The sequence below is a fragment of the Terrapene carolina genome, unplaced genomic scaffold, assembly GCF_002925995.2.
Source record: "Terrapene carolina triunguis isolate 2854851 unplaced genomic scaffold, T_m_triunguis-2.0 Scaffold68, whole genome shotgun sequence".
Lineage (NCBI taxonomy): Eukaryota > Metazoa > Chordata > Testudines > Emydidae > Terrapene > Terrapene triunguis.
Genome location: NW_020664419.1, coordinates 9496543 through 9513715, shown reverse-complemented (window position 1 = coordinate 9513715; position 17173 = coordinate 9496543). Strand labels below are relative to the sequence as shown.

General features: G+C 39.2%; 1 protein-coding gene across 6 annotated transcripts in view; it reads left to right on the top strand.

Moving 5' to 3' along the window:
• Window positions 1-17173, top strand: part of UPF2 (UPF2 regulator of nonsense mediated mRNA decay) — a 129813-nt gene that overhangs the window by 38143 nt on the left and 74497 nt on the right. For all 6 annotated transcript variants that reach the window (XM_024210862.2, XM_024210863.2, XM_029910843.1 and 3 more), the window contains 3 exons: window positions 9390-9498; window positions 10899-11012; window positions 12268-12384. In XM_024210862.2, coding sequence (XP_024066630.1) covers window positions 9390-9498; window positions 10899-11012; window positions 12268-12384 — 340 coding nt within the window. The remainder of the gene's footprint in view (window positions 1-9389; window positions 9499-10898; window positions 11013-12267; window positions 12385-17173) is intronic.

Genomic DNA, 17173 nt, shown 5'->3' with positions numbered 1-17173 from the left:
GATCTTGCTATATGTTATGAATAATCTCAAGATAATAGCTTTATCTCATTGAGCTGTCATGGGAGTTTTGTTGTACTGAAACCCTTTGTGCCCTCTTTCTGCCTCTCCTTATGGTCAGCCAGCTTTTCCCATCCCTTTACTGACCACATCTGTTATCTGAGTGGCACTTTGATGGGAATTCTGTTAATTAAGAGCTCCAACGTTTTCTCCTTGACCGCCTGTTTTAAGAGGTCAGAGACTTTAACTGCAAACAGCCTAAGACTCAAATGGCATGTTTTAAAAAAAATCATTTTTAAAGAAAATATATAGATAGAGAGAAAATTATATTAAACCAAACTAGTTGATCTGTGTAATGTATCTAGCCTTACTCTCTGCCAAAGCTCATCTAGATAGGTGCACCTTATGTGCTTGACATGAAGAAAAAATCGTACCTTTCTAGAGTGTGCATTGCCAACATCTCATCTTTTGGCAGGCAGCTGTTAATGTTGCAGCCTTTGATTTTTCAGATTTCATGTGTCATTTCTCTGTACCTTCCTGGAGTCCCTCCCTTGTAATTTTCATGTTCCTTTGACCTGACCCATAAAGGTAGTACTTTGTGGAAGAGAACAGTCTCTTAAAGAATGTCTTGTTTATGGTCCTAGTCCATTCAGGATTGTATTAATTGCTATGAATAAACAAGCTTTGGTTCTTGGGTCTCCTGTACCATTTTTTCCATTTAAATAGCTGTATACAGTAAAAGCTGTGTTATCCAGCACTTTAACAACTGGAGAGCTCTATAAACTGGCATTTCGGATCTTCATTGAAAATCCAGTTTATAGTCCAGTTGGCACGGGGCTGGCAAGCTCCGTACCTGGCTCTGGAAGTGGCGGCATGTCCCTGCCGCTCCTAGGCAGAGGAACGGCCACAAGGGGTTCAGAGTGCAGGAGGGGGTGCAGGGTGGGGGCGTGGGAGGGGGTTTGGGGCGTGGCCTTTGAGAGGGAGTTTGGGTGCGGGAGGGGGCTTGGAGCAGGCGGTTGGGGTATGGGGGAGGATGTGCCAGATCCAGGCGGTGCTCACCTCGGGTGGCTCTGCACGCTGCTTCCACTCCGCCCTGAGCCCTGGCTCCGCAGCGCCTATTGGCCGGGAACCGCGGCCAGGGGGAGCTCTGGGGGCGGCACCTGTGGGTGGAGGCAGCGTGCAGAGCTGCCTAGCCACACCTCCACCTAGGAGCAGCAGGGACATGTCATCGCTTGCAAGGAGCCATCCCAGGTGACCACTGCCCGGATCCGGCACCCCCTCCTGCACCCCAACCCCCTGCTCTGAGCCCCCTCCCGCACCCAAACTCCCTCCCAGAGTCTGTGCCCCGTACCCCCTCCCATGCACCAGCCCTGAGCCCCTCCCACACCCAAACTCCCTCCCTCTTAGTTAACTGGAATTTTTGTCTTACCAGCGTCCCCATTCCCCCAACATGCTGGATAACAAAGCTTTTACTGTACATGGTGAAATAGCTATCTTCCAGCCCATCTTTGCATCCTATTAGTGTGTACTATTCGAAAGACCTTCTGTTCTTGTGTTCTTGTGTAATGACCATGCTTTTGCATACTGATTATCCTGGTGTTAACCTGAATGTCTGCTTTGCATCTGAGATTAGAAGGATGTGCTCATATAATTCTTTAGTGGCGGAGCTGTCAAAAGATGACAGTTGTTAGAGCTCATTGCCCTATTTGTGTTAGTGGGATGTGTCCTCACCAGCAATCAGCTGACCTTTTGTCCTTGCAAGTTATCGGGGTAACTTAAATAGATTATCAGAAAGGCAACAAATTGATTGAACATGTTTGCATGTGGACGCAAGGTGCATTTCAGTTGATTGACAGACCTGTAACCTGCTGTTCTCTCTAATGTAGACCAAGCTTAAAAAGCCTGTCCTTTTCTATAACACTATAATACTGTGCTTAAATCAGTTTTCCTCTCTACGTTTAGTGTAATACCTGCCAAATTATACTGAATTTACAAGATGTAATATTTAATAAATTATCATTATGCATAACAAAATAAGTCCTTTTTACATGGATTTTAGGTCATTATTATCCAGTACTCTTTAGAGGCTCATTGAAAAAAGAACAAAATAAACAGCTTTTAACAGCCACAGCTAATGATTAATTTGAGCAGTCTAATCTCTACAGCATGTTGGAAGGATGCAAGCATGGGAAATGGAACAAGTGTTACTGTACGTTTCCAGAACCTCACTTGAAAAATGGAAATGGTATAATACTTTTATCACTGCAGAAAAACTTGTGCTGATTACAATGGGGCTGAAGTCCAAATGCCTTATTGGTTTTATTAGTTTAATGTGAATCCAAGTTTTGAACAAATGCTCATCTTTAATGATCCCTGAGCAGGTTTCAAGATTATCAAAGGCTGATTCATATACAGTTCTCTTTCTGAGCATCTTTCATTTATTCTGAAGAGTGCATTCTTTGTTCTAACATAGAACAAACACAATTACTGAAGTAATTCCTAGAAGAATTTGAAATGTGAATCTGACAGATCAGCGTTAATCTGCCAATTACAGATTAATTCAATAATATTCAATATTCAGTAATATTCAATAACAAGTGCAATCAGTGTTGAGTGAGAACTAACTGTTTGTTGGCTAAGATCTTGTACAGCTCCCCCTTTGCCCATTATGACTCCCTTAGTATCCACTCTCACACATGAATCATAGAATAGTAGGGTTGGAAGAGACCTCAGGAGGTCATCTAGTCCAACCCCCTGCTCAAAGCAGGACCAACACCAACTAAATCATCCCAGCCAGAGCTTTGTCAAGCTGGGCCTTAAAAGTCTCTAAGGATGGAGATTCCACCACCTCCCTAGGTAACCCATTCCGGTGCTTCTTCACCCTTCTAGTGAAATAGCGTTTCCTAATATCCAACTGAGACCTCCCCCACTGCAACTTGAGACCATTACTTCTTGTTCTGTCATCTGCCACCACAGAACAGCCTAGCTCCATCCTCTTTGGAACCCCCCTTCAGGTAGTTGAAGGCTGCTATCAAATCCCCCCTCATGCTTCTCTTCTGCAGACTAAATAAGCCCAGTTCCCTCAGCCTCCCCAGCCCCCTAATCATTTTTGTTGCCCTCCGCTGGACTCTCTCCAGTTTGTCCACATCCCTTCTGTAGTGGGGGGCCCAAAACTGGTGACAGTACTCCAGATGAGGCCTCACCAATGCCGAATAGAGGGGAATGATCACATCCCTCAATCTGCTGGCAATGCCCCTACTTATACAGCCCAAAATGCCGTTGGCCTTCTTGGCAACAAGGGCACACTGTTGACTCATATCCAGCATCCACTGTAATCCCCAGGTCCTTTTCTGTAGAACTGCTGCTTAGCCAGTCCGTCCCCAGCCTGTCAGTGCATGGGATTCTTCCTTCCTATGTGCAGGACTCTGCACTTGTCCTTGTTGAACCTCATCAAATTTCTTTTGGCCCACTCCTCCAATTTGTCTAGGTCACTCTGGTCCCTATCCCTACCCTCCAGTTTATCTACCTCTCCCCCCAGTTTAGTGTCATCTGCAAACTTGCTGAGGGTGCAATTAATCCCATCATCCAGATCATTGATAAAGATGTTGAACAAAACTGACCCCAGGACTAACCCCTGGGGCACTCCACTTGATACCGGCTGCCAACTAGACATCAAGCCTTTGATCACTACCCGTTGAGCCCGACAATCTAGCCAGCTTTCTATCCACCTTATAGTCCATTCATCCAATCCATACGTTAGCTTGCTGGCAAGAATATTGTGAGAAACTGTATCAAAAGCTTTGCTAAAGTCAAAATATATCACATCCACCGCTTTCCCCATATCCACAGAGACAGTTATCTCATCATAGAAAGCAATCAGGTTAGTCAGGCATGATTTGCCCTTGGTGAATCCATGTTGACTGTTCCTACCCTTTCCTCTCTTCCAAGTGCTTCAAAATGCCCTTCCCATGTTTTCTCCTGGAAATGTCCCTCTCCTGCTCTGTGGGTCCTCAACTGGACAGTGATCCAGCTGTAGATTTCTGGCTTAGGCTGCATTCTGTTCACTGCCCCCTGTTCCCTTACCTTTTTCCAGTGATGCCTAACTCTGGTTATGCTGCTCAGCTGGAGAACCACTGATGTATGTTGGTTGGTCTGTTTGCTCTGAACCACAGGTGTCTAGTCACAGTAAGAGTATCTGCCGTGGAGCTACAGATGGAACACTGGCTAGGGCTGCAGTAGGAAGAGCCGAGCTGGTAGATATGCTGTTTGCAGCCCTTTGGGTACCAGCTCCTCAAGAAACTCACTTTTTTTCTTTTGTTTTTAAACCAGACTTTTAATATTTTTGTAAGAATTCTAAATGTTGTATTATGTACACCATATAGTGCCAAGAATATATAATTATACAATAAAATATTAACGTGCTTTACAAAAGTAGATAGCACATTCCCTACCCTAAAAACTTACAAGTTGTTCATTAACGGACTCTTCTCTGAGGGATATCATGTTACCCAGTATGCTAGTTGCCTTTTTCTAATGCTGCTACAAACTATACTTACCATTTCCAGGAGTTTCCAACATCCCTCCATAATGTCAGTGGAGAAACAAAATGTCAGAAGGCATTATGTGTCTGTCCTTGATTTAAAAGTTCAGAAGAACAGCATCCTTCTAGAAAGTAGAATAAACAGTGTATTTCAAATATATTTAGTCTTCATGGATAATTGTACTCATTTCAAGTCATATAGTCTGAATTATTACATTGATATCCAAAACAGTAAGGTTAGACAAAGGTTGTTTTTTTATTTTAAAATTGGTTTTTGTTTTGTTTTGTTTTTCTGTTCAAATAGGTATCAACTGTTAAACAACCACTTTCCCCATGAACTTTTTGCTACTGCATGCAAAACACTGCATTTGTGCACTTACCGATTAATGTGAACAGTATCCCGCACCCATCATCAACTTTTTACATAAATTATTATTCAGTATTGCTCTTTGTAGGCTTTCTGACTCTCTCGTTAGGATAGAGTGTTTTGGCACAAAAATAAAAAGGCAGTTTGTTTTTCAACTGAATGAAAATTGGTGTCAGAATAGCACTGCATTGCGCTGTGTGTTGCTTATGAATGGGGCACATTTAAATTCTTTAGCTTAAGTTTGAGCCTCTGACCCCAACAGTACAAAATGTCTTAGTTAACCAAGATTTTGCTTGCTAGCATTCAAGTAGCTTTCATACTTGTAATTAAAAAGTGCCCATTTAAAACTAAATCTCAATAGATTAATCCAGGGTAATTTTATTTTTACAAAGCAGCTATACAGTAGTTAAAACACTATTACCCTTGATTTCAAGACAGTTATGGATAATTTATTGTTAGCTAACTGGATTGTTACATCTGTCCAGTAAAACAGTTAATTTTGGTTTATTTGCATATTGCAATCCTATTGGTATTCTCCAACTTGCATGGCCTTCTAGGTTTTAAATTCTGGTAGACTTTGAATTCTAGAACAAGAGATGATGAAAGCTTCTGTTATGGGTTCTGAGTTCTCCCATTGTCTAATATTTCTTAATGTGTTAGGGTTAAAATGACATCCTGGATTGTGAAAACTATTGCCCATATGATATTGAAATTTTGAGCATTAGTTATTTTCAAGTCAAGAAATATTAGTTTTCTACTCAAAGGTGACAGCTCTGCATGTTTTATTTAAATTTAAACTTCTAAAAAAACCTTATATTTACTTTCTTTCAACTCCTTGGCTTGCCATTATCAGTAACAAGGTCAGTTTTGTTGAACTGAATGTTAGCATATCCCTGTTCCTGAGGACTTTACATTTCAGGATAAATCCGTCTGAGGGCTCTGCTTAGGTTATTGAGCCTTTTTTGCTAAGGCAAGAAAACCCTTGTTGAGAAGCATGAAAAGTCAGTGGCATAATTTGTTGTGATCATTCCCACTGTCTTGATTGATGGCAGTAAGAGAGGAGTTGACATCACCAGTAGATATTTTTGTGACTGTTGATCAGTGTATGGGTAAGAGCACTGAACTATTTAGATCCTATGAATATATTTTAGTTAATTGAATTATGATTTGAAGTACGAGGTGGGCATTTTGTATCTTGTGTTACCTAAATTTACACATCCTTAAGCTGCCCCTCTGGCAAAATCCTATTTTCCAAGTACCCAACATCTTTGGTTTTTTACATTGCAATTTTGAAGGCACCTGATTTGCAGCAGCCACATGTATAGCTTTAATTGAGCTAGGTCTTTACGTTGTAAGATCAGTATTTTAAAACCCCCCCAGGGGACTAAGATATCCCAGAAATATTTCTCAAAAAGTACAAATACAGGCCAGCTTAATGTTCTAATGGCAGTGTAACACAGGGATCCAAAATCAGGATATGATTCAGTCTGGAGTACCTGCACCAAGAAGGTGGAGAGATGAAACAACACGGTGTGTCTGACTAGTGATTTTGTTTGACCTTGCTCAAAGTGCTGGGGATAGACTTCACAGAATGCTTCGTCCATGAGGCCAGAGCTTAGTGAGTGAAAGAGGAAATAGAGGACCCAGTTCAATATGCTTCCCCTTCCTCAAAACAGGGAAGATATTATGTGAGAGGGGGAAAATGATCAGATGAAAACAATTTGAATTAGAGCATGGATTTACAAAATATAGGTACCAGTAGATGGTGCTATTGCACACTGTAAACTTGTATTTGTGTGTGTGGGAAATAGAATAGACAAGATCTCTTGCTGGTTGCCAGTTTCACAGTAATTGACCTCAGGCTTTTCTTTACTATATTTCACTTATTTGGAAATACACACTCTTAGTATTTTCCCCTATAAAGAAACCTTTTGTGTTCTCCGATGGAACAGCAGTAATGTGCTCTAAGGCAGGGGTCCCTTAGGGGGCCGTGGGCAGGTTTCAGGGGGACCGCCAAGCATGGCCAACATTAGACTCTCTAGGGCCCAGTGCAGAAAGTCAAAGCCCTGCAGCAAGGGACTGCAGCCCAGGACTCTGAGCCTCACCACCCAGGGCTGAAGCTGAAGCCTGAGCAACTTAGCTTTGTGGTGCCCCTGTGTTGTGGGGCCCAGAGCAACTGACCTGCTTGCTACCCCTTAATGCTACCCCTGGCTTTTATATGCAGAAAAAACAGCTGTTGTGGCACAGCTGGGCCATGGAGTTTTTATTGCATGGGGGGGCGAGGGGGGGACTCAGAAAGAAAAAGGTTGGGACCCTCTGCTCTAAGGCTTAATTTTCCTCAAGTATGTTGGGTTTAAGGAGATAAAATTAATTAATAGCTCTTAACATTCAAGTACTTTAGATCTAAACAAAACTTCATGTTTTTCCTTTTAAGAAAGAGGAATTGAGCAGCTAGGAAAAACAATAACCTCAAATAAAACCAGAAACCAGCAAAAGCATTTCTTTTTTGGAGTATTTCAGACTTCACATGGAGTTAATGGATAATGTTGATAATATGGTATTAATTAGCTGTGCCTAGTATCCTTGACTACCTATCCCAGTAAGCTTTTAAAATGTAAATAGTAGTTAGGTTATTGGTTAACAAGAGGGAGAATAAAAGCCATTAAGCACTTAACTGAAGTGTTCGTAATTTTTCACTGGGGTTTCTATGCATCATTTAGAGTCAGCTTGGCTTTCTGAGGTGTAGAGTGCTGTGTAACTTATTGCGCAGTTGAGCAGAAAATTTAAATGGGCAAGCTCCTGTCTCCTCTATGTGGATGTTAAAGATTTCATAACTCTTAAAGATTTTCCTGGGAGACATTGTGCATTGTTTCTCCTCCGCCCCTTGTTGTGCGATGTGTGCTATGTACCCTTGTTTTCTGTCTGGCTGCTGCCCCCTAATCCAGAAATAGTTGAACTTTAGTGGTGACATGATTCCTGTAGGTGTTTAATTTGTAAAGTACTTCCTTTGGGGGAGAGATGCTACATAAATGTAAATTCGTTTTAAATTACATAATTACCTTATTTTTTAAGGCCTCAGTACTTCAGTGTTCTGAGCACTCTGGCCACAGTTTAGTAAAACATATAAGCATGTGCTTAAATGTTTTGCAGGATCAGGGCCAAAGTGATCAGCACCTTGCAGATTGAGCCTTCCATGTGTGTTGATTTTAAAAACACTTAAACTACTTAACATCTTAAAATAACACATTTTAAAACTTAACCTAATAACAGTGTTTCTCTTCAGTTCTAGTAGTATAGGAGAACCAGCCTTCTTAAAGTGCAGTCCTGAAAAACGATCAGTTTTGTGTTCACGATCGCTCACCTCTCTTGTCTGAAAATGATTTTAAGGCAGCTTCTTTTCTTTACTGCTACTCTATAGCACTGGTCTTGTTCTAGAGGTTCAGCTCCTAATAAATCTTAAAATTGTTTGGCATAAGGGGAAGATATTTTTTTGTTATTTGAAGTTGCTCTTCATAGTTTTGTGATTCCCAGGTTCTCTGGTTTCCAAAGCTTACCTTTGCAAGTGGGACTATATGACTGAATAGATCATCTATTTTTTCAAAAGGGTTTACAGGAACTTGTTAAACTTTTAGAAACAGATCAAGTGCTGAGCTTAGTGTTTCAAAGTGAAAGGAACAAGGAGAAAAGAAAGATCAATCAAAATATAAACAGTACACTAAAACAACTAAAAAGTGAAAAGATGGGGAGAAAATAGTGACAGCAACACATGAGAATGGTAATGAGGGGATGTAGTCAAGGAAAACTTACAGGGAAATAAGGTAGAGTTTTTAACAATTTGTAAAATAAATGCTTATATACTGAGACTGAAAAAAGGTGAATTTCTGCTACATTATTTTAGCTTGTTTTTTCCCCACAGCTGGTTACAGTATATGCATGATGGCCTTCTCTGGAGCTTTCTTTTAATTAGTAGCACTGTTACAGCTGTTCGGATGTTAGTTTGCTTAACAGTATAGGATTTTTTGTCTCACCGGTATGTTTGCCTCTTAATGTATATTTCTGGTTATCTATGGGAGTTGTCTGCACTCCTGCAGGAAATGTTATCATTTAGAACACTGACAGGCTTCTTAATTGCCTTCTGAATTTCTCTTGCATATAGAAATTCATGAAGGATTGCAGTACATATTACTATAGAAGCTCTGCTCAGCGTTCCATAGTTAAGGTTGAGTTGAGTTTTGCACTTAAAGCAGGAATATCTAAAGGAAATCAAATATTGTAATAGGAAGTAGCAATATAACTAGTAAAAGTATAAGCCAATACACTGTATATGTAACTATACATATATGCCCATAGTCATGCATTGTCCTTTCCACACACAAATTGGTAGTTGTATGTATATCTGTGGGCATAAATAAATTTTTATATAACTTGAATTAGATCTGTGCTTTGTCCTCTCATCTTATACATGTGTGTAACTTTTGTTTACAGGTTGGATTTGCTACCATTTTATGCAAGGCTGGTTGCCACATTGCATCCCTGTATGTCTGATGTAGCAGAGGATCTTTGTTCCATGCTGAAAGGGGATTTCAGATTTCATGTATGTTTGGTTTGTTTTACTGCATACAGATTAAGAAATCTGATATACCATCTTTTGAAAAAAAAAATGCTTGTTATAAGTTATATTATTTTCACTAAAGCAAATGCTGACTCAAACATAACAGAATAGTCAGGTAGCTCAGAAGTCTTATTTTCTAATCATATTGCTTTGTTATAGTATGTTGGATTCATTTGTACATTGAATAACCTTTTTGTCAGACTGCATGTCATTTATTTATACACGTTCATATAGTGTCTTCTTCAAGCTCCAATGTTAAACCACAATCAAACTTAGTTCAGATGGTAGCATGACTTAGAAATTACATAAAAGCTAGGGCAGAAGCTGCAAAAACTAGAAATAATGTTATAGAATAGAATTTATAGTTCACAGTTAAAATTGACATTGACCTGTATTAATAGCAGTTTGTTTGTTTACAAAAAGATGTCTGCTATATATTGTGCTTTCAGTCCTACTACATCCATCTTGGAAAATGTCAAGAAAGATAAATATTGGAATGTAAGAAGGATAGAAATCTGAGAACATAGTTCTTCACAGTTATTTTTCAGTCTTGTTTCCTGCACTATATTTAAATTTGATTATAAAATTATGATGGACAACTGCTATTTTTTCAATGTTTCCCCCTGAACTTTATTATGGATCTCTCAAAATCTGTTTTTTCTAGTGGCATCCGTTAACAGAACAAATACATGGACTATTTAAATGTATAGTAGTTTTTAAAAATTAACTTAAGTTAATTATTGTTTATGCTAAAGCCAAAGCATCAGTTTGAGTGTAGGGAGAATTCCATTATTTGTATTTTATTAAATAATATTTTGATTAGTGTCCATCAGTACATTTTAAAAATTTCTTTTAATGAAACGGTCATCACTTTGGTTAAGACAGTCCTGTTAACTCTCCCAATTTGGTTTGAAGACTCCTGATTTTGGTTGCTCCCTTCAGAACACTAACTATAGACTCCACCTATAGCATGCTACAGTGATATTGGGCAGGGTGATGTAAAGTGTCACACTAGCCACGTTTCTAAGGCTATCAGTATTTTGGGGGACCATGTTCTAGGTAGGAAGAAAGTTCAGAGATGGAGACATTGAAGAGCCAGAGCAGAGATGATGGGAGGCGGGAAGAGGGGGAAGTTGTAGTGTTAGCCAAATCAGGGGAATGGAGGAAGTTTGAGTGGAGTAGCCAAATTAGAGGGGGAAGGTGGGGAGCCAGAGATAGGTGAAGACATAGTCGGGGGGGAATCAGACTGGAAATTTCCAACTTTCTGAACTCTCAGCCTTAACAAGTATGCTAAATGAAAGGAAATATATGTACCTTTTATGTATTTCTAATATTTCTGAGACCCTAAAATTAAATGCATTTATATTTCCCTCTTTATTTAGGTGAGAAAAAAGGACCAGATCAATATTGAAACAAAAAATAAAACTGTGAGATTTATTGGAGAGCTTGCCAAGTTTAAGATGTTCTCCAAAAATGACACCCTGCATTGTTTAAAGGTTAGTGTTGGTAAGACATGTAGTTAGAAAAGTACAGTACTTGTTTGTAATGCATGAGATCATCTTCCCACTCCCATCCTCCATTTTTCTATTGTTAAAGATTTTGTTGTTGTTGTTGTTGTTGCATAAAATATTGGAACCTTGATTTTCTTGTTACTTTTGGTTTAAAAAAAAAAAGTTTGTTTTACAGTCACTTTAGAAACATCCCTGGAGTGTTTTAATCTCCCATAGTAAAAAATCTATTACAATATACTTCCCTATTGGGATATGAGAAAATGACTTGCTGCTAATTGTTTTTCTCAGAAGGTAGTTGTAAGCAATCCCTAATCATCCATCCAAACTTCCTTGCAGAGCTGGAAATGAGCTTTTTGTTATTACTTTGTTTCTTATTACTTCTCCAATAAAAAGGAAACTTTTCAGTGACTATAAAAGAGAGGCTGATATGCCACCTCAGTAGGCAGGCATGTACCATTTATTGAGGAAAAAGTAAATCATCTCAGAACATTGAGCTCCAGCTGTTTAGTCCCAGAAGCCTATGTGGTATTAAGGTTAAGTTTATCTTCTCTTCACAATTGATTTTAACTCAGATTTTTAAAATAAAATAAGATGTTTATAATAGGACATTGTAGATAAATATGTTTTCAAGTAGCTTCCAGTGGTGGTGGTGGTAATTTTTAGATCTAGTTAGTTACTAAAACTGAATTTTAAAAATCAGATAAACTAATCATTTATGCAGTTTCTCTAGTAGCTGGTGAGTATCTGGATAGTACTATAAAATGCGAAGTCCTATTCTTTGTATCTGTTGCTCAGCTTGAACAATAAAACTAGATTAGTTAATTTCACTTTTGGTTAATCATGTGCTTGTACAATATTAAGTGTTGGTTTTCCAATCTAGCAGAGCAAATTTTAAAGCAGGTATGAATTATTTTTAAAAAGTGTGCATTATCATTTTTTTAAAAGTTGTGAGTTTTCTATAGTAGGTTTTGTAAACATCCTATTTTTTAAATGTACAAATCCTATAGAACCTAAACCACCACTTTACACAATATTACTTTCTTATTAAAAGGAAGTTTCATAATGAAATGGCATGAGAACCGTGCCAGTATCTTAGCACTCAAATTGAGATGAAATATAATTTCAGTTTTTTAAAACCGTTTTAATAATAACTATCTAGTTAATAAAATCATATTTATTAGTGTTCTTATGAGTGGAAAAAGAGGTTCAAAATGTGGTGATTGTGTGTATATTTACACAGATGCTTCTGTCAGACTTTTCTCATCACCATATTGAAATGGCATGTACTCTGCTGGAAACGTGTGGAAGATTCCTATTTAGATCACCAGAGTCTCACTTAAGAACAAGCGTTCTTTTGGTAAGATAAACTATAGCCGTTTTGTGGTAGAAAATCATGTACTGAATTCAACTGTCGTCATTGTCTTTTCTTTGTTTTGCAGTTTTGTCATACAACCTGGCAATAATGGCCATAACGACCGTAACATCAACTAATGCAAACTTTAATTCGATTTTATCCCCTACTAAAATAACAGAGTTTATAAATAGTGTTTTTCATATAAAACACCACAAAAATCTTTAGAATTAATTTATTGTGATCTAAAGCAAAAAGGAAAGTTTTCCCATATGATATTGCTTCCACAAACTCCTACTTTTAGAACTGAGTGCTGAGCTGTTCAGACCTTGGACTCTTAGGCCTGGTCTACACTGGGGGGAGGCGATCGACCTAAGATACGCAACTTCAGCAACGAGAATAGCATAGCTGAAGTCGATGTATCTTAGGTCGACTTACCTCGCTTCCTCACAGCGCGGGGTCGACTGCCGCTGCTCCCCGATCGACTCCGCTTCTGCCTTTCGCCGCGGTGGAGTACAGGAGTCGATGGCAGAGTGATCGGGGATCGATCACTACCTGCCAATCCGGTGGGTAGTGTAGACGTACCCTAAGAAGCAGTTAGAATCTTACCAAAGTCACTTGACTGAAGATCTCTAGGATGCAGAGATTGTACCTATAAAGTGAGAAATGCAGGCTCCATTTCCATTCTGTTTTTTTTTTCCTGTGTGTCTGCGGTAGTTCTTTGTTGAACTGCTGTTGAAACATGTTTTCTTGGATAATTTTGGTTTTATGTATAGCTTAAAATTTAATTGCTGTTTAGAGCAATTCTAGGGCCCTACAAATTTCTATGCATCAGAGCAGAGACTAACTTTTAAAAGTAGAGTTTAGGTACTGTTGAGAAATCTTTACAGCCCAGCACATGCTGTTTTTAGGACAGGACTTTTCTTTCAGAGATACTGGAATGTGTTTGTAGCTTACTCTTGAAGCCATAGTGGAGATAGACAAGTTTCTCAAACTTTAACACTGTTACGTTAGTCTGACTCCTTTGGCACACAACAGTTCCACTTTAGTGTCTGTATCTTTTATGATGATGTGCTGACACAAACACTTGCCAGTGTTACAGTGTAGACCTCAATGCCTTTTTGACCTATACAACCTGTTCAGTGCTGGCTGTGTTTTCATATTTCACGTGCAAGGATGGTGGCTTTCTGAATATCATGTTTATTGGAGAACTCCAGTTACTTATAAATATCCTTGTGATTTACAGGAAAGACTTACAGAGAATTTAGTTTATTGGAAGAAAAGGGGATTACATTTTAGTTAAAAGTGACAATACAGAGTCATGGGGAGAAGTCAGAGGATGAGACTGGAGGAATTAGAGTGAGTGGCCTGGGGAGCCAGTAGCTAGGAGTTGAGAAGTAGTTTGGAATAAGTTAGTTCAGAGTTCATTAACAAGGAGAGCAACTTGTTAATTGGAGTGGAAGAAGGTTGTGGAAGTGATGGTCTTATTTAATAGAGTAACAAAATCTGAACTCTTAAATCTAAGAGAAAAGGATTAATGAAGATTGTGAAAGAGGGAATTGCAGTTGTTGAAATGGATATACTTAAAGCATGAAAAGAGATGTCACCAGAGACAGTGTTGATGTGAGGACAAACGCTGGCAATGACCTAGAAATAGAGAGAGATTAACTTTTTTCTTCCATGTTTCTGGTCTGTAATTTTGAGTTCTAAGATGATGCCAAGATTTCAGGTCGGGAGAACAATTTTAAGGTCTGGTTAAAGAGACCAAATAACTAAGATGAACATGATATAAAGAAAGATTCAATGACAAAAATAATCAGTAGGAGGAAATAAGATTGAAGGCAGGAGCTGGGTAAGCAGATAGAGGGCAGATAGAGCGAGTTGCGAGTTTGCCTTTGTTTATATAGGAGGTTAGACTAAATGTTATAATGATCCCTTCTAGCCTTCAGATCTATGCATCTGAGTTATGGGAGAAGTAGATGTATTTCAGTTTAATTTTAATACAAGTGAAAGGTTTAAATCAATGGGTAACATAACTGCATGTTTTCAGACTGAAACTTTTATCTACTATTATAAACTACAACAGATTTGTTTGTTCAGCATTAACTTATCAAAAAGACTGTTAAATTGTCCAGTGAATAGGCTAACAAAACATATTACTATCTCTAAAGAAGTTTAGTACTCTAAAGGCACTGTCTATTTAGGGTTTTCAGTCCAGGGTTTTAGCTCCTTAGACCAAGGGGATAGTTCTCAATTTCTCCTGCACCTCTTATCCCATCTACTATTTTGCAGAGGAAGGCAGGGCCTTCTCCTTTTCCTGGCTCTTCATCCACTCAGTTGCCAGAGTTTAGGATCGCTGGTGACTCTCCATTGAGTGCCCAACAATGAGAACTGGCGTCAAAGTGCTGCTGCCTCTTGAGCCTTTCATGCAGTTGCAGCTTTGAATTTGATGCCCCTTGTTGTAGGGATGCAGAAGTGAAAGGAAGGGGGTGTGAGTGAGTGTGTGCGCGATGTTTTGGGTATCGCCCAATCAGATAAGGAGTTCTGCCACTGCCTTCCCCATAACCTTGGGTGCCTTTATGCTGTGCAGATTTGTTTCAGATCCCTGACATCAGTAGCCTGCCGACAAGTACAAGGTCTCACTCTGGCTTCCACCAGCTTAGTTTCCTTGCAGGGTGACATCAACAGTCCTTCCAGGCTTGTCTCCTCACGTCCATCCTCCGAGTTCTTAACTATCAGACACTCTGACTTCTGGTGCATAACTCCTGAAGGTGTGCAGTCAGCCCTCCAGTTACCAGCTCACTTTTGCACCCACACTGCACACAGTTAACACACCACAGACCTGCTTGGTAAAAATAAACAAGTTTATTTAATAGAGAAAACAGATTCAAAGATGAAATAGTAAGGGAAGTTAAATACAAGTTACACAGAAAATAAACATAAAGAAGTAACTTCAGATTTACACATCTATGTTAGATAAAATCCCTTTTCTAATACAAGTTACCTATTGCGTTTGAACAGTTTTTCCTAGCGTACCCTCTAGACATAGTTGGGATCCATCCTTCACAGAGAGCCTCCTGCTTTCAAGACTGTCCCTCAGGTTCTGGATGCCAAATCTCAGACACAAATTTGCTTTTAAAATGCTTTTTTCCTTCTTCTTTTTTTTTTTTCTTCCCCTTAGTCCATGGTGACTCATGTGTATTCAGTGTGTGGAAATCCTCTGTTAATTTGAGAGCTGGGATGTCTCAATGTCTTTCCATTAACTTTCATGGTCCACCATTGTCTCTTCCTGGCTGGACCAGGATCATTACTTGGAACTGGTTTTGTGTAAACACCTGGAGGTGCCATTCCTTGCTGTGAGGTATAGTTGAAATTGTAGTACAGATTACGAACAGTTTTCTGTATGCATAAATACATAGATTCATAACCACAGTGTGTGTATGTGTGTGTATGTATATGTATATGTATATATATATATATATCTCATAATGACCATCAAGTTCAGAACATTACAAACTTTTGTAAAAGACCTTACTTGATACACTTTTATAGTATAATAATACAGTGTTACTGGTTGGTTCAGCTGTTCATTTCTAGGGTTTAAAACTTCTGTTCTCCCTTTGGGGTGTCTGTAGCTGATTATCACAGTGGGTAAACATAATTGTCAGTTGGAGTAAGCAAGTATTTGCTATATACCTGTATGTGATTCCAGTTCAAGCCCTGATCCATTAATTTAAAAAATAATGTATTTGCATAGTATGATCACTTTTCTGTATCTTATGCTCAGCAGTAAAATGTGTCCACTTGCCCAATCTGGTATATGTGCTTGGAAAACAAAATGGGTCTTTCATCCTTTTAAAGACATTTCTCTTGCTGTGTTGCATCACTTGTAGTTAGTACAAGTTTACAAGTCAAGATAAATAAAATACACCTTTTGCCCAAGGTTCTTTCTTGATTGCTCACCTTTGGTCTTGTCTGTGCTACAAAAATTCCCCATTGTTAGCTGTTCCCACTGGTAACACATGCTGTATCAGTACTGAATGTGGTTTCACTGTAAGCATTGCCAAGGACAACCCATGTTCACGATTTCAGAAACCGTGGTTAAAATCTGCTCAGAATTGCAGGTGAGTAATTTTCCCTTGTTATACACGGGGGGGCCTTGATGTGGGAAGTTGCAGATGGCAGAGAAGCATTTGAAACATCTCATGAATTGGAAATATAGCAGATTAAGTAGATGTAGCCACTACAAGCTCTAGTACTGTCTTACAGTAAACACAAAAATCCAATTTTTTACTTAAATAGTATTATACAAATTGGATTGTAGGCTTATGTTAGCAGTAAAGGTGAACTGTGAAAAGGATTACTTTCAGAGCAAATAATTTGGGGCCACCCCAAGGGAAAATCTAATTAGGTTTAAAGCCTTTCTTAGCAGTATCTAATATGTAGAATTGTGGCCTCTTGAGTTCTGATATTTTTTAGCCTTAAGCTTTTCCTGCTGAGCATAAATTTTGTAATAAGGTCTCCAACTAGCTGTGTCTTACAATAATTGGCAGTCACACTGCAGCTAACTGGATCATTTCCTACCAATCACATGCAAGGATCCATGTGGAAAATTGAAATGAGAGCAAGTTCTTGGAAATCATAGGACTAGATCAGGGGTCGGCAACGTTTGGCACACGGCTCGCCAGGGTAAGCACCCTGGCGGGCCGGGCCAGTTTATTTACCTGCTGACGCGTCAGGTTCGGCCAATCGCGGCCCCCACTGGCCGCGGTTCGCCGTCCCGGGCCAATGGGGG